General features: G+C 42.2%; 3 protein-coding genes across 5 annotated transcripts in view; 1 reads left to right on the top strand and 2 right to left on the bottom strand.

Moving 5' to 3' along the window:
• mcl1a (MCL1 apoptosis regulator, BCL2 family member a) overlaps window positions 1-3,251 on the bottom strand; it is a 3,809-nt gene extending 558 nt beyond the window's left edge. Inside the window, exons 1-2 of the mRNA XM_081377284.1 lie at window positions 2,671-3,251; window positions 123-373 (exon numbers count right to left, since the gene is read on the bottom strand). Coding sequence (XP_081233410.1) covers window positions 123-373; window positions 2,671-3,088 — 669 coding nt within the window. The 5' untranslated portion in view covers window positions 3,089-3,251. The remainder of the gene's footprint in view (window positions 1-122; window positions 374-2,670) is intronic.
• A 1,279-nt stretch (window positions 3,252-4,530) lies between these two features.
• On the bottom strand, window positions 4,531-6,251 carry ensaa (endosulfine alpha a). Its single transcript, XM_081375636.1, has 3 exons — window positions 6,068-6,251; window positions 5,327-5,449; window positions 4,531-5,236 (listed from the first exon to the last, which is right to left on the bottom strand). Exons 1-3 carry the CDS (start codon window positions 6,119-6,121, stop codon window positions 5,066-5,068), a joined length of 348 nt encoding a protein of 115 aa, XP_081231762.1. The 5' UTR covers window positions 6,122-6,251; the 3' UTR covers window positions 4,531-5,065.
• Window positions 6,252-7,562: 1,311 nt separating this feature from the next.
• On the top strand, window positions 7,563-21,052 carry golph3l (golgi phosphoprotein 3-like). 3 transcript variants are annotated; one of them, XM_081376297.1, is made up of 5 exons: window positions 7,563-7,673; window positions 7,912-8,096; window positions 10,407-10,538; window positions 16,626-16,740; window positions 18,377-21,052. In XM_081376297.1, the coding sequence occupies exons 2-5, from the start codon at window positions 7,920-7,922 to the stop codon at window positions 18,808-18,810; spliced, it is 858 nt and encodes a 285-aa protein (XP_081232423.1). In that variant the 5' UTR covers window positions 7,563-7,673; window positions 7,912-7,919; the 3' UTR covers window positions 18,811-21,052. The 3 variants fall into 3 exon arrangements, with proteins under 3 accessions (XP_081232423.1, XP_081232425.1, XP_081232424.1); XM_081376299.1 differs by having other exon boundaries at window positions 7,579-7,690; window positions 7,915-8,096; XM_081376298.1 differs by having other exon boundaries at window positions 7,579-7,690.
• The last annotated feature ends 207 nt before the right edge of the window (window positions 21,053-21,259 follow it).

Raw genomic sequence — 21,259 nt, 5'->3', positions numbered from 1 at the left:
TGTGTGTGTGTGTGTGTGTGTGTGTGTGTGTGTGTGTCCCAAGCCGTTGTGATCTGCATTTCGTGATACACATCTGCGATATTCGGCTATATTGCGCGGCGCTAATAGAGTGACTGACTCACCCAGCCGTTGTTTTTCTGCATCCAGTGGTGCTGTTCTGAGATCAGGTATGAGGAGATCTGCTGCGCCACGGCCTCCACACACTCCTCGCGCCCGCACTCCTTCAGGCGCGCACACACCACCGCCCCGAACGCCACCAGGCTCGTGATGCGGCCCCAGTTCGTGCTGCCGTCGCTGAACATGTTCTTCGCTATCGAGCCGATGAGGTCCATCGAGTCCTTCTCAGAGTCCATGTGGAGACGCTGCAACATCCCTGAGGAGAGAGAGCAGAGTCAACTACTGAACCCAGATCAGATATACACTACTGAACCCAGATCAGATCACACAACATCCCTGAGGAGACGAGCAGAGTCAACTACTGATCCCAGATCAGCTCACAGGAACAACTGATCACATGACTCACATGATCTCTCCTCATGCAGTGCTGGTGTTTAGTGCACTATTGCATGATGCTGATAAAGGACACATTTCCCTTTGGTTTTTCAATCAGAATTGTGAAATGTAATCAGAATACATTACCTAAAATGGAATGTAATCTACAACCTACAAATGTCATAGATTACATTCCTAACTAGTTTTAGTTAGACCAGCGCCGGGAGCGCAGACCATTTATCCCGTCGTACAACTAGGAGTGGATTCAGACGCCCTGAGAGCACTGGCTTTAGACCATACGCTCAGATCATTAAAATAGGGGCCCTGAACTCAGATCAGCTCATAACTACTGAACTCAGATCAGCTCATAGAACTACTGGACTCAGATCAGCTCATAGAACTACTGGACTCAGATCAGCTCATAGAACTACTGGACTCAGATCAGCTCATAGAACTACTGGACTCAGATCAGCTCATAGAACTACTGGACTCAGATCAGCTGACAGAACTACTGAACTAGGGCTGCACGATTAATCGCACTTTCCATGTAGTCGCAGTTAAATCGAGATGGCTTATCGTGATTTTGAAGTCACAAAGGCTGCGATTATACTTTATGTGCAGCTTGTCAGTGATGTACGGCTCAGTAACGCGTCTCACTCTGAAAGCACTGTGAGTTTGAGTCACTTATAACGTGCATTTTAAAAAACACGCGTTAAACGTCTTTCCAAACACGAGAAGCATTTATGAACCTCTTTTTAATAACATGCGACATTTAACAACATGCATTTACTCCAAACACACTTCATAACGACAGCTGAGCTCCTCCTGTGAGATGAGCTTCTGACACAGAATAAGGCAGTCGTGTGTTTATTAGTCATGTTTAATCAAAGCGTTTCGGTCTTCTGCTTATTCAGCTACAGCGATAGGGCTCTCCTGGAATGATGCGCATTATTGTACTTCTGCGGAGGGGCATATTTAGCGTGTTTGCGTGAGAGCGCCCTCTGGTGTTCAGATGGGGCAGTTTACTACCAATCATCCGCACTCCACTGACAAGCTGCGCATAAGATAATCGCAGCCTTTGCCAAATAGCATGCGGTTTTATTGCGATTAATCGTGCAGTCCTATACTGAACTCAGATCAGCTGACAGAACTACTGAACTCAGATCAGCTCACAGAACTACTGAACTCAGACCAGCTCACAGAACTACTGAACTCAGACCAGCTCACAGAGCTACTGAACTCAGACCAGCTCATAGGAACTGACCATGACACACATATGAATCTCTACTCATGCGGTTCTGATGTAATGTTTATTGCACCATTGCATGATGTTGATAAATGAAATTCTTTCCCTTTAAAAAAAAAAAAAAAGGTACAAAGATGCCATTCAAATCATAATCTAATTTAAAAAAAGAAATCTAAAAGTAATCAGAATACATGACCTAAAATGGAACGTAATCTACTACCTATAATGTCATGGATTACAATCCTAACTACAGTTTTAGTCACGTCATTTGCAATCAGTAATAGATAAATTTGCATAATACACATTTGCTATTATACCGTAATTACATCCAATTTCGCTGGCCCCGCCCCCTTTTGACTGACAGCGCATAACCAGCTCTGGCCTTTGGCCGCACTAAACTGCAGAGTTCACGAAATTCTCGCAGTGAAATCATTTATTAGCAATGTGTTAAAACTGTTCCACTCTGCACTTCTGAAGCGGTTAGTCAGTGTTTCTGAAACGCCTCCCCCACACTGAGCCGAAGATAAGCGGAACTCCGGCTTTCCGAGAAGCGCGCTGACGAACTCTGCGGTTGACCAGATAAAGCCCTACCGAGAAAAACCCCACCGAGGAACAGAAACAGCTTTATTTACGATCACAGAACTAAAAATAATACAAAATGAAACTAAATAAAACACTTGAGAGACAACTTATATCACTATCATAACCGAAACAAATAAACTGATCAGAAGTAAAAATATAGCTTATTATAATTAGTCTGTAAACTGACATAAAGTGACTCTGGTTTACTCTTAAATCAGACAAACTCATTTTAGAGTAATCATTTATACTGTATTCTTCTGATGAGTTGATCTATGTTTGGATTTAGTACTTTAAATATAAAAAAACAAAGACAAACAGCCGCACCGGGAGCGCGCATGCGCGCGTCTTACCTTTGTATACTATCTGGTGTTTCTCGAGAATCTCCCCAACGACGCGCTTCATTGTCGGCAGCGCGCGGTTATGGTTCTGCTCCGGTGAACACATTCCCGTGTGTGCGCGATAGAAGACCAGCAGGAGCTGTCGGGTATCACGGTCCAGTTCTGCGGACCCGAGCTCGTCTGAGTCCGGAGTGGACGGGAGAGAGCCGTCGGTCGCGGACACGAAGCGCCCGTCGAGCTGGAGGCCTTTCAGCCCGCTCGTTCCGTTCGTTCCCGGTCTCACCGGCTTTAACGTGGAGTCCATCTCATCCGCGCACCCGTCCAGCTCGTCCTCGTTGTGCGCTTTCAGCGAGGGCACGAGCGTCGTGTGCGCGCCCTGTGCTAAAAAACTGATCGCGGCCGTTCGCCTGATTCCTAAAGCCAGAGTCATAATTACGCTTACAAACAGAAAAAAGATGACAGGTAAAACTTAAATACGACCTGAACGATTAAGATTGAAGCTTATGCTTTGTTTAAATAATGAAGGTTAAAGCTCGAAGGCGACGGTTATAGTGCTCGTGATGGTCGACACTCTTGTGCGAGTGAAGCGGAAGTTGCTAGAACAAGGATGGGTTTTATATTGTCTGCGTAATGACGTGTTCTTTGAGTCATATCCTTAATCCCGCCCCTAATATCCATATATGGCTTTCCTTTTTTAGCATTTCCGAAGAATTTCTCAATGTTCTTACCGAATATTTAGAACTGACTGAATGGAATGTTTCACCTGAAGGTCAGAAATGTTTTATAAACCACGTTGTTGGATGACGGTGAATATATATATATATATATATATATATATATATATATATATATATATATATATATATATATATAAATTATTATTAATTCAATGTTGATTCTAGGTGAATTCTTTATATAATTTCAGCTCAGATTAGTGAATTACAGGCCTGATGCAAAGTAAATCAGTCACATCAGGGAGGAACTGGAGCTGTGAGATACAGAGATCAGTCAGTATGTAAAACTGAACCTGATACTAGTGACCCTTTACCCTCTGACTCACGCTGAGCCAGCTTTACACTCAACACATCAGCTCACACTCCATACACACACACACACACACACACACCTAGGCGTTGCATTTGGAATTTTTATATGATGTATATCTTATTGAATAGATATGATTACTTTCTGTCAAGTATTTTCAATCAAAAAGCTCAGTGTTGCTGTCACTAAAGAGACCTCTGGTGGGCATTGGCCTTCTATGATTACATATGACAATAGACTTGTAAATATGTGTTTTATATTAATGTGAGCAAAGCACTCAGAGCACAGTCTAACTTAATGTAAACTTTTATTTTTAAAAACTACCATCAAATTCTTCACTCCAATATTTTACACACACAGCCTATATTTTAAGTTTTTTTGCATTGTGAAATTATTTGAAATTAGTGGAACGTTTATAAAGCATACTCTCTGATATCACTATGCTTTTTATGTTCTTTGTTAAGCTAAAAAAAAATCATTTTAATCTTTTTATGCTCTTAAATGATTGTACACTTTTATATGTATTTATCCGTCATGCAAAACAAAATGTTGTTTTAACTTTAAATTATTTCTGCATCATGATGTTTATTGCACCTTTAATTTGCAGATTTAATCAAAAACACGTATTATCGTAATTAATTATTATTATTATATTTTATAATCTAACCATCATGAAAATAATGCCACAATGCTGAAAACAAAAAAAAAAACACAATCCTACACAACAGTGTGAGTAATTCTACATCACAGTGACAGTACATCATCAGCCAGTGAGAGGAATACTTCTACATCTCTGTTCCGCCCCCAGAAGATCTGATATTATTAAAGTGCGTGAGAAATCTGGGGTTTATTAGTTCAGTCTGAGGTAAAAACAGTCAAACTACTTCAGAAAACAGAACAGATACAGTTTATATTTATATTTATACAGGATTCTTTGATGAATAGAACGTTCAAAAGAATGGCGTTTATCTGAAATAGAATCTTTTGTAACATTATAAATGTCTTTACTGTCACATTTGATCAATTTTAAGCATCTTTGATGAATAATGCGTCTTTTTTAAATCTTACTGACCCCAGACATTGAGTGCTAGTGTGATGTTGGCCTATACCTCGTGTCAGGCCTATAAAGCACACGTTACTCCTCCACTGGACTGGTTTGGGACACACCCTGCTGGTTTCGTCAGCTCTCTCTCTCTCTCTCTCTCTCTCTCTCTCTCTCTCTCTCTCAGCCCAACCCTAGTGAATCTCCCATTAGATTTGATCTGCATCTTCAGTGTCTGGATCTTCTCTAGAGGTTTAGATCCCTCAACTACCCCCGAGAATAAGCGCTATGACTCGTCTCAGTGTGTGTGTGTGTGTGTGTTTATCCGGCCAGTTTGCTGGCGAGGGCGCTGGGTTTCCTCTGAGGAAGATCCTGTGGTTTGGGAATATGGTCTCCGGTCACCAGCTTCTCTTCAGGGCCGGTTGCCAGCACGACTTTGCTCTTCATCTTGGCTTTTGCCATGTTATAATCGCCCGAGTCAAAGTACTTTTGCTGTAAGAGGAGAGATTTACACGCATCATTTAGACTGTTGTTCACTCAAACATGAAAATGATCCCTGGATTTACTGTTGGCTCTACTCACTCCTTTCTGCAGCCTCTTCATCAGAAAGCCAGAACCGCCTGGTTTTTGTCCCAGATTTGGATATTTTGCCTTGAGTTTTGCCTCTTCAGACAGTACTGGGTTACAGATCTTTTCCGGAGAATCCTGCAAATACACATTTTTTAGACATTTCATTACATTTATTTTTATTTGATATTTTACAGTTAATATCGCTTTAAAATTATGATATTTTCCCGTGAAGCTGATTTGAAACTATCTGTAATGTATAAAGCTGCATTGAAACAATCTATATTGTTAAAAGCGCTATATAAATGAAGGTGATTTGACTTGACAATAAATCGCCATATGAATATGAATACATGTGTTTTGACTATTTTAATGAATCAGTTCCGTCAAGTTATCAGAGCTAAATGTTTAATTATAAATATTTATAGACAAAAACAATTTCTCTTGATACAAGCAAAAACTGTTTACATTTGACAAGCGGCGAATATGTATACAACATGTTCTGCACTAACAAAATGACAACAAACACCGACCAATAGGAGTCTACTATCTATGTGACTGATGGACTGATCGACCAATCAGAGCGAGGATATGCTCGCAGAGTGGGTGTGACCTCGGTGAGGATCCGTTAAATCACGATTTCTTTTTTATTCCTGTCTTAACAGCAGTAAATACCAGTTAAAGTCATGAACTGGTTTTAAAATGACTGGTTATTTGTGTTTATGTTGTTTCATTCATTGATCGCAGTGGCGGTACCTGCTTCTCTTCGGACTCCAGCTGAAGAGAGTCCGTGTCATGATTCTCTGACATGATTCCCCCGCGACAGAAACACTGGAAATAAAAATGGTCTTTCGTCAATAACTAATAAAAATAGACTAATAATGTTAGTCAAAGAGCAGCAGGCGCGATAAATACTGCAATATATCTTGCCTTAAAGCCAAAATGGCGAATGATACGTCTGAGTGACGTAATCAGTATGGGTGGGTCCAGGGTGAAAGTGGCCAATGAGAGCGCGACGTGATGATTACGTAGAGCACATCGCAAATTATTTTTTATTTACATATATCTGTATCCTTTTTCTTCCCACCATAAATGTACTGTAAGATGTATAAAATATACTGTAATTTATCTCATGATTACATTACAGACCAATCTATTGAAAGCAGAATAATGGTGCCTTCACGTGCTATGGTAATTATGGTAAATACCAAAAGCCGACATGGAAAATGCACATGAACACCCCCTCATGTGGTATTTTCCACTGGGCAACTCGTAGAATATTTTGATGCACGAGTTGCCGAGATGAGATAACCTTTGACCTGTTCAAAATGGCGGAGAGCAACGCAAGAGTCGTGAATACTGTTAGCGGATAGTTTTTGTAGCCTATATACAATGTTGTGTCATTAACGATTGTAATATAATGCGTTAACACTCAATTTTCAACTTCGCCGCAATTTCCTTGGTTCATATTTAATCATTTTATGTCATGTTTTATTTTTTTAAATTATTAATTATGTTTTAATCATCAGAAAGCACCACATTTACGGGTTTTTTTTTTTTTGTAAAGATAAAAAATACTCTACTGACACAGACCTTGCGGGTACTACATTACGACAACAAAAGCACTTGAACACAACACACTGGTAAATACCAGTTCACAAGTGGAAAATATCATCTTTTCCATAGCACGTGAAGGCAGCATAAGTTCAGATGCAGTGAATGTGATCGCCGCGTGATGGCGCTGTTGGAGCGTTTGTCTTTTTTTTTACTCAAAACCTTCTTTTAGACAGTTTATGCTTAAAACATACATAATGCTCATAATGCTTGTACTGTACATACAACATACATTTATCAAAATCCCAAAATGTAATAAAAAATTGAATGCATACAGAAATATGTTTATACATATATAGGCTATGTATACATTTTAAAAAATATTATTATGGGTCTATAAAAAAGGTGCAAGGTTTGAGGTAGCCTAGAGAAAGTGAAAATGACTAGATTTATTAAAGAATCGCCCATTTTTATGAAATTCGTAACCAAACAAAGCCAGATATCGTCGACTATGGCGTCACACAAAGTTAATAAACTTGTTGGGTCACATTTTTTAAGTGTTTGACACTGCAATAAAAGCCTACGGTTTGTTGATGTGGATCCTGAATCCGGGTGACAGAACAGGTGCGCTCGTTCCGTGTGCGTCGAGAGTTCTGATTGGAGGAGAGGTGCAGGAGCTGCTCCTGATTGGCTGAGCGGTCAGAGGGGCGTGTCCGCAGGTGAAGCGCACTCGGGCGAGCGCACAGGGAAGTGAACGCAGTCGCGAGACAGAACTCTCGCACTGGACTGACGTTGTGCTTTTGATGAGGTAAGCCAGCAGATGCGGTGAGTTGGGCTGAGGCTCTCGGGCTTGTGTATGTTAGAGACGCTGATGCTGAATCTGAGCTGATTTACTAGAATCTTCCTGACAGGGTTTCATCATTACTCCTGTGTTAAAAGGGGAAATCTAAAGTATGTTAGTGAGTGATATCCAGATTGTGTGTGTGTGTGTGTGTGTGTGTGTGTGTGTGTGTGTGTGTGTGTGTGTGTGTGTGTGTGTGTGTTAGCAGGAGGAATGACCACGTTGACGAAGCGTACCCGGCGTGCGGAGACTCCAGCGGATGGAGGGAGTAACGCTGAGGAGAAGGAGGAGAAGAAGAGAGACGAGGATGAAGAGATCGACACCGACTCCAAATCACTGAGACTCACTCTGATGGAGGAGATCCTGCTGCTGGGCCTCAAAGATAAAGAGGTACACACACACACACACACACACACACACACACACACTAACCCGACCCCTAAACCTACCCATCACACACACACACACACACACACACACACACACACACACACACCCGACCCCTAAACCTACCCATCACACACACACACACACACACACACACACACTAACCCGACCCCTAAACCTACCCATCACACACACACACACACACACACACACACACACACACACACAAACCCGACCCCTAAACCTACCCATCACACACACACACACACACACACACACACCCGACCCCTAAACCTACCCATCACACACACACAAACCCGACCCCTAAACCTACCCATCACACACACACACACACACACACACACACACACACACACCCGACCCCTAAACCTACCCATCACACACACACACACACACACACACACACACACACACACACACCCGACCCCTAAACCTACCCATCACACACACACAAACCCGACCCCTAAACCTACCCATCACACACACACACACCCGACCCCTAAACCTACCCATCACACACACACTAACCCGACCCCTAAACCTACCCATCACACACTCACACACACACACACACACACACACACAAACCCGACCCCTAAACCTACCCATCACACACACACACACACACACACACACACACACACACACTCACACACACACACACACACACACACACACACACACACCCGACCCCTAAACCTACCCATCACACACACACACACACACACACACACACACACACACACACTAACCCGACCCCTAAACCTACCCATCACACACACACACACACACACACACACACACACACACACACACACACACACAAACCCGACACCTAAACCTACCCATCACACACACACACACACACACACACACACAAACCCGACCCCTAAACCTACCCAATACACACACACACACACACACACACACACACAAACCCGACCCCTAAACCTACCCATCACACACACACACACACACACACACACACTAACCCGACCCCTAAACCTACCCATCACACACACACACACACACACACACACACACACACACACACACAAACCCGACCCCTAAACCTACCCAATACACACACACACACACACACACACACACACACACACAAACCTGACCCCTAAACCTACCCATCACACACACACACACACACACACACACACACACACACACACACACACACACACTAACCCGACCCCTAAACCTACCCATCACACACACACACACACACACAAACCCGACCCCTAAACCTGCCCATCACACACACACACACACACACACACACACACACACACACACACAAACCCGACCCCTAAACCTACCCATCACACACAAACACACACACACACACACTAACCCGACCCCTAAACCAACCCATCACACACACACACACACACACAAACCCGACCCCTAAACCAACCCATCACACACACACACACACACACACACACACACAGTCGAAACAGTACTGGTGGTGTTAAATATTTCTGTAGTTATTCTGGAATAGTCAGGTTGAGCCGGTTGAGCGTCTCTCATTCAGGCTGAAAGGGTCTGAGAAGTCGAGCTGCTGTGTTTGAACACAACACACACTAACACACACTAACACACACTAACACATTTAGAATTTAGAGTGTGACTTTATTAGACCTGTGTGTGTAACGACAGACAGACAGTGTTTCTGCTGAACTGAGGCGTGTCTCTGTGTCTGTTCTTCTGTACGCCTCTGAGCAAACTCTCCTCTTACTTACTGAATATTACACTTCCTGTGTGTGTGTGTGTGTGTGTGTGTGTGTGTGTGAGTGAGTGTGTGTGATGACAGATCTTATGCTAGAATCCCTTCAGATTATGAGTGATTACGCTGATGAGAAACACTACTTTATTAGTTCATCTGACAAATGATCAAATGTCCATGTTCAGTTCTGTCAGAAACCTGTGATCCTGTAGCTCTGCTTCCTCCAGGTGTCTTCGTTTAATCATTTACTGTTTTATTGAGCGAATAACTACATGGTTTTTGTTCTTATTTGCACAAACTGCTTGTGTTAGCATGTTGCAGCTGCTTTATGTTGTTATGGGCTTTATTTACACAATAGCAATGGCTGCTTTAACTAACTGAACGTGGAAAGGCTAGTGAAGAACACCAAGCTCAGATCACACACAAGTGTTCTCTCTCTCTGTAGGCTTTATAACTTATAATGAATGTCGTGTAATATTTAGTTGTGTTTGTCTGTGTTGTTGATCTGTGTGTGTGTGTGTGTGTGTGTGTGTGTGTGTGTGTGCGCGCAGGGCTACACGTCCTTCTGGAACGACAGCATCTCGTCGGGTCTGCGCGGGTGTATTCTGGTGGAGCTGACGCTACGAGGACGAGTTCACTTGGAGCCTCCGAGCTCGCGCCGCAGGAAACTGCTGGACCGCCGGGTGAGCGCACACACACACACTGATGCATTCTGGCTGCTAACACGATTAGCATATTGCTAGCATGATGCTAACATGATTAGCATTTTGCAGTCATGATTTTAACGAAATGCTAACAAGATTAATATGCTGTTAGCATGATTCTAACATAATTAGCATGTTGTGAGCATGATGCTAACATGATTAGCATGTTGCTAGCATTATGCTAACACGATTGGCATGTTGTTAGCCTGATGCTAACACGATTAGCATGTTACTATCATGATACTAAAATGATTAACATTTTGTTAGCATGATGGTAACATAATTAACATGTTCCTGGCTTGATGCTAACACAATTAGCACGTTGTAAGCATGTTTTTAGCAAGATGAAAACATGATTAGCGTGTTGATAGCATTATGATAATACGATTGGCATGTTGCTAGCCTGATGCTAACACGATTAGCATGTTACTAGCATGATATAAACATGATTAACATTTTGTTAGCATGATGGTAACATAATTAACATGTTCCTGGCATGATGCTAACACAATAAGCACGTTGTAAGCATGTTTTTAGCCAGATGAAAACATGATTAGCGTGTTGATAGCATGTTTTTAACAAGATAACACGATTTGCATGTTGTTAGCAAGATAACAAAATAAGCACGTTGTTAGCATGATGTTAACACTGTTACCATGTTGCTAGCATGATGCTAGCTCATTCTGACTTGTTTTAACCCTAAGCTAATTGATATTAGCATGTAGCTATTCACTGTTACTATATGTAACATGTTGGAAGTCCTGTTTGCTGGCATGAGTCAAAAGATCCGAACCCCATCTCTAACTGTGCGTTCACACCGCCAGCGGCGAGAGCGTCAAAGTGGCCGGAAGCCATTCATTTTCAATGAGAGCCGGCGACGAGCTCCGGCGAGAGCGGCGCGGCGCGTCTTGGACGGCGAGAGCGGCGAGAAGAGTTGAAATCAAGTCAACTTTATGGTAATAAGCTATGACGCGGTTCGGCGGCAACCAGCGGCAACCAATCGGAATGTCGAAGTCCTCCGCCTGAGAGGAAAAAAATCACGCATTCTAATTTACGTCAGAGCGCCAGAGCGTCCCCGAATCTTTCTACAGCGTCGGTGGCAGGGCGGCGAGAGCGAATTTTGCCGCTCTCGCCGGCGGTGGTGTGAACGTACAGTAAACACGATTAGCGTGTTGATAGCATGTTTTTAACAAGATAACACGTTTTGCATGTTGTTAGCAAGATAACAAAATAAGCACGTTGTTAGCATGATGCTAACACGGTTACCATGTTGCTAGCATGATGCTAGCTAATTCTGACTTGTTTTAACCCTAAGCTAATTGATATTAGCATGTAGCTATTCACTGTTACTATGTGTAACATGTTGGAAGTCCTGTTTGCTGGCATGAGTCAAAAGATCCGAACCCCATCTCTAAGGCCACATCCACACGAAGCCACAGCTTTCCCTATCCGATGTTTTTTTTTTTCCCCCGTTCAAAAAAAAAATTCCGTAAACACGGCGTTGTCTCACGAAATATCTGCGTACACAAGAAACCACTGAAACCGACTCAAAACGATGTAGTATACATGCCAGACCAGTATGTGGCGCTGTAATTCTGCCACAGACATACACTAAAAATGGAGGACAAGAAGACTTTCTCATATATTCCTTGCGCGCTGTATACAATAATATTAGAACAGTGGCTTATTTTTTTTATTTTTTAACCAAGAACTTTACTGAACAATATGAACAACCATAAATGGCCTGGTACAAAATATGAGTCACGATATTCGATAGTTAGCGGACGCATAAAGCTTGCCACAAAGAACCGGCAAAAGTAATCATTATGAATGTGTCAAATATAGCAAGGAGACATTTTAATTGTTTATTAATAAACTAGTGTTTTCTGTGTAAGTCTCGGCTAAAGATGTTGACGATGCCGACTCGCCACCTTCGCAGTATTGTGAACGTGCCTATAGAGAGAAATGTACACTTCATACGGAATACATAAGAGAGTTGTCTGTTTCTTTTCGTTTTGAATTGTTTTGTTTAAAAGTGGACATTACAAGCTTTCTATATTTCTGAGTTTCGGTTCATTTATGAGACGAGCTCCAGTTCACGAGCAATGCAAGTTATATCGCGCCGGCGCCTCCATGTCCTGATTATATTGTCTGCTGTATTCTGCTTCTTATTTATTAAATCCAGGCAATTGGTTGATGAAACATTGATTAAAATTATAATTTTACAAAACGAAATTCACTTTAAAGAAAGGTTTTATACAAAACTTAATGTGGTCAAAATTAGCCTATGTCTCCCGATTTATTGCGCATCTTATGATTACTCATGCTGTTCACTTTTCATATAATCAACATAGATGAAATTAAAAAAACAACATATCATTTACACATAAATATGAAAATGAATACATTTTCTTTAATGGCTACAACATGTAGGCCTACAGTTCAGAGACATTTAATGTCAGAGTGGAATTTGAGCGAACGCCGTTACCGGTGATCATGAGGGGCGGGGTGCGTTTTTTGAATCATAATCAAATAATTCCCAGTGATCGTTGAATATTATTTTTTCTTGAAACGCCCATCCCTACAAAATACGAAATGTCTTAATCAGACAACAGACAAGCATAAGAAAGAAAATATAAATCGGCCTAAATAAAGAAGTAAAAAAAAAAATAAAAAAAATACATTCAAGTAAATAATAAATAAAGAAATAAAAGAGGCTCAGCAGCTTCTGCAGCACGGACACAAGCATGTAGTCGGCAGTTGTTGTTGCTGTGACTTAGCGGAGTCTGACTAGTTGACACTTGGTGTGATGACATCATCATTTCACAAAATGTACGGATTGGCCGTACACACGAAAACGCAAGGGTGGCGTTTTCATATTTATCCACCTTGGGACCCGGTTTAAAAAAATAGCGGTCTCAGTCTCCGAATACGCCGCATCCGTCTGGACGAAACGCCAATACGATAATATTTTGTGCGGATACAGCTAAACGCGTCTCCGTGTGAAACTTGTGTGCCTCAGTAAATCAGTCTCTGGGCATCTGAATGATCAGTGTTCAGTAGAGACACGGATGCAGATGTTCCTGTGCTTGAACACACACGTGAACACGCCTAATCTCTGAATGCGAACGGGTGTGTGTGAGGATTCCTCGTATAATGAGTGCTGATCCGGACCCGCTCGACCGGCTCGTTCACACCCAGAGAGCCTGAGGACATCTCTCGGCCGATGATTAAACACTTTCATATTTCCTTATTTACTTTAGATTATATGAAACTACAGTATTACTCGGAAATTTTATTTCAGACATTTTAACACTTCCTTATTTAATCTTCTGAAAACCTGCCATGAAATTAAAGCGGCTATTTGTTTGTCAAAATACTTGAACCGGCCACTCAGGAATCACCCGTGTGTACTTATTTATTTATTACTGCCAGTGTGTGGTAATAATGGTTATTGAAATATCCTGATTTAGATGATGTGAGAATACAGTTTTACACGGTAAATTCATATGTGGCCATTTTTAAAAATGGCGAAATTCTAGATTTTCTATCAAATATATAATTGCTAAATATTTTGATTGCCATTTTATAAAAAAAATAAAGTAACTCTATATCCAATAATTTATTTATTAACGTTTTATTATTATTATTTATTGTAATGAGACATGAAAATAGCTTTTGTTGTGGATATGGTGATCAATAATAAATATTAAATAAATAAATAAATCCCCCAGCTGGAGTGCCTTTGATCTCCACCAGAGGGCGCTCCTCCACAGCCACAGCAACATGGACTACGTTTCCCACAATGCACTGTCCAGACTCATCATCACTGATTACTGCCAGCTGTGTGTGTGTGTCATAACTGCTCCTCCTGACCCTGTTTGCCTCATTTATGGGAGAAATTAAGCTTTTCAAAGCTTCAAATCAATTGAACTAATTGCTTTGCACAATGCTTCACTGATTGGAGGCGTTTGAGACTCCTCTCGCTGGCGCCCCCTGCTGGACAGAGCAGAGATCTGATTACTGCCAGCTGTGTGTGTGTGTGTGTGTGTGTGTGTGTGTGTGTGTGTGTGTGTGAGTGTGTTCGAAGCGTTTGAGACTCCTCTCGCTGGCGCCCCCTGCTGGACAGAGCAGAGATCTGATTACTGCCAGCTGTGTGTGTGTGTGTGTGTGTGTGTGTGTGTGTGTGTGAGAGTGTGTTCGAAGCGTTTGAGACTCCTCTCGCTGGTGCCCCCTGCTGGACAGAGCAGAGATCTGATTACTGCCAGCTGTGTGTGTGTGTGTGTGTGTGTGTGTGTGTGTGTGAGAGTGTGTTCGAAGCGTTTGAGACTCCTCTCGCTGGTGCCCCCTGCTGGACAGAGCAATGATCTGATTACTGCCAGCTGTGTGTGTGTGAGTGTGTGTGTGTGTGTGTGTGTGTGTTCGAAGCGTTTGAGACTCCTCTCGCTGGCGCCCCCTGCTGGACAGAGCAGAGATCTGATTACTGCCAGCTGTGTGTGTGTGTGTGTGTGTGTGTGTGTGTGTGTGTGTTCGAAGCGTTTGAGACTCCTCTCGCTGGCGCCCCCTGCTGGACAGAGCAGAGATCTGATTACTGCCAGCTGTGTGTGTGTGTGTGTGTGTGTGAGTGTGTGTGTGAGTGTGTGTGTGTGTGTGTGTGTGTGTGTGTGAGAGTGTGTTCGAAGCGTTTGAGACTCCTCTCGCTGGTGCCCCCTGCTGGACAGAGCAATGATCTGATTACTGCCAGCTGTGTGTGTGTGAGTGTGTGTGTGTGTGTGTGTGTGTGTTCGAAGCGTTTGAGACTCCTCTCGCTGGCGCCCCCTGCTGGACAGAGCAGAGATCTGATTACTGCCAGCTGTGTGTGTGTGTGTGTGTGTGTGTGTGTGTGTGTGTGTTCGAAGCGTTTGAGACTCCTCTCGCTGGCGCCCCCTGCTGGACAGAGCAGAGATCTGATTGCTGCCAGCTGTGTGTGTGTGTGTGTGTGTGTGTGTGTGTGTGTTCGAAGCGTTTGAGACTCCTCTCGCTGGCGCCCCCTGCTGGACAGAGCAGAGATCTGATTGCTGCCAGCTGTGTGTGTGTGTGTGTGTGTGTGTGTGTGTGTGTGTGTGTGAGTGTGTTCGAAGCGTTTGAGACTCCTCTCGCTGGCGACCCCTGCTGGACAGAGCAGAGATCTGATTGCTGCCAGCTGTGTGTGTGTGTGTGTGTGTGTGTGTGTGTGTGTGTGTGTGTTCGAAGCGTTTGAGACTCCTCTCGCTGGCGACCCCTGCTGGACAGAGCAGAGATCTGATTGCTGCCAGCTGTGTGTGTGTGTGTGTGTGTGTGTGTGTGTGTGTGTGTGTGTGTGAGTGTGTTCGAAGCGTTTGAGACTCCTCTCGCTGGCGCCCCCTGCTGGACAGAGCAGAGATCTGATTACTGCCAGCTGTGTGTGTGTGTGTGTGTGTGTGTGTGTGTGTGTGTGTGTGTGTGTGAGTGTGTTCGAAGCGTTTGAGACTCCTCTCGCTGGCGCCCCCTGCTGGACAGAGCAGAGATCTGATTACTGCCAGCTGTGTGTGTGTGTGTGTGTGTGTGTGTGTGTGTGTGTGTGTGTGTGTGTTCGAAGCGTTTGAGACTCCTCTCGCTGGCGCCCCCTGCTGGACAGAGCAGAGATCTGATTACTGCCAGCTGTGTGTGTGTGTGTGTGTGTGAGTGTGTGTGTGAGTGTGTGTGTGTGTGTGTGTGAGTGTGTTCGAAGCGTTTGAGACTCCTCTCGCTGGCGACCCCTGCTGGACAGAGCAGAGATCTGATTGCTGCCAGCTGTGTGTGTGTGTGTGTGTGTGTGTGTGTGTGTGTGTGTGTGTGTGTGTTCGAAGCGTTTGAGACTCCTCTCGCTGGCGCCCCCTGCTGGACAGAGCAGAGTAACTGCAACAAGAACTCAAGCCAAACATGCAGAAAATCAGCTTTTATAAACGCATTGCTGATACTTTATTGAAAGTTTACTGAAGTTACGTGAGTTTTTCAGACACAAGCACATTGTTATTAACTGTGTGTTTGGTGTGTTTGTTATTAATGTGTGTTTGGTGTGTTGCGCAGGTGTTGTTCAAGTCGGCGGCTCCCACCGGTGATGTTCTGCTGGATGAAGCGCTGAAACACATCAAGAACACAGAACCACCGGAGGACGTGGCCAGCTGGATCGAGCTGCTCACAGGTGAGACACACACACACACACACACACACACACACACACATATTCCACACTAATGTCGCCCCTGTGATGCCTAAAAAATGCTATCTAGAGAGGGAGGCTTCTTTAGACAAAGAAGACATTTTTTATTTATTTTATATCTTGTTTTCCAGTACAAGCATCGGCTCGTGAACCGATCATCTCTTCCTTCTAGTTCATTTACAGCATCAAATAAACATGAATGAACATCAGAAGGAATGTTGTTTTAACCGCGGAAAGACGTCAGTACACACGCTGTTATTCAAGTTCAAATCCTCCAACGTTAATCTACGAACTCTCCTGACCGCTTTGTCGGACACAGATGGCGGATTATTGGTCAGATCGCCTGTCAATCAAACTCCCTGCGAAGGGTCAATTCAGCTCCAGATATTTTCTGTTTTTTCTCCGAGACAGAGTTAGCTCCTTCACTTCGCTATCTTTGAGGTAAACGGACGTGCTGAATTATGAAGCAATATAATGGCTGTTACTGTTACGACAGTTACAGCCAATTAACTTTATTAGCACTAACTGTTAGTGACCTTGATCACCACACTCTGTAGCCTAATAAAACACAACATGTACAGATTTCTTGATCCAAAAGGAAAACCTTGTGTTTTGGACATGAACTGGACATAGGTGAGTTTGTAACAGAATTCTCTAAAATGAGTAGAAGCTAATGTTGTAAATATTATAGTGATATAAGTACATCTTTTTCAAGACCTGCCCTGTTTTCCTCAAATCTAAGGTTACTAAACTGATACAAGATCTGTTGTGGTAAAAAAAAAAAAAAAAAAATTTTTAAATTAACATTTTTAGTTTGTAACAGTTTTCTAAAATGAGCAAAAAGCTGATGTTGTAAATGGTATAGTGATGTAAATAGTTATTTTAAAAGAACTGCTCCTTTTTATCAAATCTAAAGTTACTTAATTGATACAGGATCTGTTAAGAAGTAAAAAAAAATATATATATATATATATATATATATTACAAATGCAAAAAGAGAGTATGTAAAAAATTAAAATAAACCTGTTAAACATTTTTATCTCTATATATATAAAGTTACTAAATACAAATTGTTGCAAAATATATACAAAAAATATTAAACATGAAGAAAACACAAACAACCCCAACAATTGCCTTAAATTTTTTATATCAAAACTATATCAATAGACATGTGAGACTAAAGCATTAAAGACCCTCTCACACCATCCCCTTCCACCTGGCCCACCTTTCATATCATATCTGGAGCTGCGCCGTGTGTGTGTGTGTGTGTGTGTGTGTGTGTGTGTGTGTGTGTGTGTGTTTTTCTATCCCGGTGGGGTCTTAAACCTGAATGCACACACACACACACACTCATGGGGACTCCTGTCACTGTGGACCTAAAGTGAAGAAACAAGCTTAGAAATCATGCAGAATGTGTGTGTGTGTGTGTGTGTGTGTGTGAGAGATGGGTAGGTTTAGTGTAAGTAGACTAATATAATTAGTTAGTAATATAGTTTGTACAGTATAAAAATCATTACATCTATGGACTGTCTCCATTTAGATAGCGAAGTAATCGTGTGTGTGTGTGTGTGTGTGTGTGTGTGTGTGTGTGTGTGTCTCCGGTGTGGTGTGTGTTCAGGCGAGACCTGGAACCCGATGAAGCTGCACTATCAGATCCGTAACGTGCGCGAGCGTCTGGCGAAGAGTCTGGTGGAGAAGGGCGTGCTGACGACGGAGAAGCAGAACTTCCTGGTGTTCGACATGACCACACACCCGCTCACGGACGGCGCGCAGAAGCAGCGGCTCGTTCAGCGCCTGCAGGACACGCTTCTGGAGCGCTGGACCAACGACCCGCTGCGCATGAGCCGCCGGGCGCTAGCGCTGGTTCTGCTAGCACACGTGTCCGACGTGCTGGAGAACGCCCTGTCCTCGCTGCCCGACGAGCGCTACGAGCTAGCATGCACGCGCTCGCGGTGCCTGATCGAGGCCGAGCCGGAGACGGAGAGCGCTAGGGTCACGACCCCGGCCGAGGAGATGATCTGGGCCGTTCTGGCCGCGTTCAACAAGTCCTGAGAACTGAAGCGCCTCAGCCTTCAGTGTCTCTCGTGAACCCAACACTGAAGTGAGTTACGGTCATTGCACACTGAGTCCGCAGTTTCCCAGAATTTCAGACTCAAGTGTGCAATGACCTTTAAACTGCAGTTCATGGACTGGCCACTAGAGGCCGGCTGCAGAAGAGAGTCAGTCCCATAGACACGCATGTTAAATGCCCAACTTTACAGCAGAGAAACACATGTTCACAGTCTGGTGCTAAAACTGGTTTAGGTCTATATAGCTAATTTAGCCCTTCATGACGACTGTGAGGGGGTAAAATCATTTTATAACTCATCCGTTTAAATTACATTGAGCCTTAAAGTTCTTCATAATTAAGGGCGTGGCCACTTGAGTGACAGGTGGATTGCCGCTGATGTCACGGCTAGCCGTTTGCCTGCTGTGTGTTAGCGTCACGTCACCTCAGCTAATCCGCCTCGCTGCACATTTACGTTTATCCACGAGTGACGCTGCCAAGATGGCGACGGCCGGCTCCGCCCACTTTTAAAAAACGCTCTTCGTAAACCCACGGGTGACATCACGCACACTACGCCCATGTTTATTCAGTCTACGGCCGAAACCCGAGCTCGTGCAGCAGCTCCTGACAGTCACTGCATATATATATATATATATATATATATTACACAAAATAATTATACAGAGTACACACACACATATATAACTTTAATTTTGGATGTGATTAATCGTTGCTTCGCACTAATAAAAACAAACTTATTTTATTTCAGATAGTTGCCAACATTTCTCACTTGTGTTTAGTTTAACTTGAAGTGCTAAAATAACTAAAACTCAAAACTCAAAAAAAAAAAAAAATTACTAAAACTTTTATTATAAAATGAATAATAATATAATGGTATGTTAATGACACTGGTAACACTTTACAATGAGGTTTTATTTGTTTACATAATTTAATGTAACTAATTTAACTAATAATGATCAATACTTGTGATTAATGTCAATCTCATGATGTACGAATACATGTTTAATATCAGAAGTGTGTAAATATCATTTTGTACACTGTGCACAGAACGAGCTCAAGCCTGAACCCTGTCTAGGGTGAGTGCGTTTATGTGGTAATATGTGTAACAATCTGTGACATCACTTCCTCATCATGTGACATCACTTCCTCATCACGTGACATCACTTCCTCATCATGTGTTGCTGCATGTGACTCTCTTCCTCTCAGTGTGTGTCTCAATGGCTACGTCCTAAATCACACACTCTCTTGAGTCGGTACTTATTTTGAGTGTGTGTGTATGAGTGTGTGTGTGTGTGTGTGTAATCTTGATGGGCTACATCTGCCATGATGTCATTAACATAAGAGTCATAATTATGAGATTAAAAAGTCTCAATTATGACAAAGTCATGATTATATTTAAAAAGTTGAAATTGACTGTCATAACTTTGAGATAGAAAATCTAAATTGTGTAAGCCAATTATGAGATGAAAAAGACTAAATTATGAGTCATGATTATGAGATTAAAAATTCACAATAATGACAGAAACTTAAAATTGTGACAGTCATGATTATATTTAAAAAGTTGAAAATTTGAGATAGAAGTTACGAGTCAAAATTGGGACATTCCATCAATTTTGTGTGTGTGTGTGTGTGTGTGTGTGTGTGTACTGTGGAGAGGATGTCAGGAATCTTCCCACAGATACATGTTCTGGTCTAGTGATGTCACTTCCTGTCTCTCAGGAATATCTTGTTGGTGTTTTATGAATACAACATAAACAATACAACATTATTATTTCTCGTCATCTGGTGAAAATCGGGACAAATGCAGGAAAAGGCAAAAAGATATTTGTAAATAATGTGTTAATACATTAGAATGGTTAGTGCGTAGAATTGAATATGATTAATACAATTATTGCTGATATTTTATTTGTATTATTTTGGATGTTTATAATATGAATTATAATATTAAAATTATAATATTTTCTATATTTCTGGGATGGATTCAGCATTTTACAGACATTCTATGTTAATTTAGCGTAATTTTACACGAGACGATAGAGACGGCTCATACTTTCATCATTCATATTCAGTTATGATTCAGTTATGAGTCTGTATGCTGTCAGTCATTATGAATAACGAAGGGAAGAAGCTGTGGGGAAATAACTTGATTATTGAGAGTTATGAGATGAAGGACTGTATGTTCAGTAGTTTAATATGTTTAATAAGCGTAGAATGTGTTCCTCTTTAATCAGCATATGTGTGTGCGTAATACTCATATATAATAATAAATTATGGCTGTTTCTCTGTCAGTCCACTGATTGTTGAATTGAATAAAATGTTTATATTTTTTCCAGAATGTTTTTTTTTGTTCTTTTTTTTATATTATATATTATAAATATATATTGTGTTTTTTTATCCTATATTATGTTGTTATATATTATATTGTTTTATATT

The sequence above is a fragment of the Scardinius erythrophthalmus genome (genome assembly GCF_964197995.2).
Source record: "Scardinius erythrophthalmus genome assembly, chromosome: 10".
Taxonomy (NCBI): Eukaryota; Metazoa; Chordata; class Actinopteri; order Cypriniformes; family Leuciscidae; genus Scardinius; species Scardinius erythrophthalmus.
Note: the sequence above shows the minus strand (reverse complement) of the source record. Positions and strands in the feature narration are given on the sequence as shown.

Excerpts from the sequence above, each read along its gene's own strand:
- ensaa (XM_081375636.1), bottom strand. The coding sequence starts at position 6,121 with ATGTCAGAGAATCATGACACGGACTCTCTTCAGCTGGAGTCCGAAGAG. Across the intron at positions 5,450-6,067 it reads TGGAGTCCGAAGAGAAGCAG|GATTCTCCGGAAAAGATCTG; the intron begins GTACCGCCACTG and ends GTGTATTTGCAG. Across the intron at positions 5,237-5,326 it reads TGAAGAGGCTGCAGAAAGGA|CAAAAGTACTTTGACTCGGG; the intron begins GTGAGTAGAGCC and ends CTCCTCTTACAG.
- golph3l (XM_081376297.1), top strand. The coding sequence starts at position 7,920 with ATGACCACGTTGACGAAGCGTACCCGGCGTGCGGAGACTCCAGCGGAT. Across the intron at positions 8,097-10,406 it reads TGGGCCTCAAAGATAAAGAG|GGCTACACGTCCTTCTGGAA; the intron begins GTACACACACAC and ends GTGTGCGCGCAG. Across the intron at positions 16,741-18,376 it reads CTGGATCGAGCTGCTCACAG|GCGAGACCTGGAACCCGATG; the intron begins GTGAGACACACA and ends GTGTGTGTTCAG.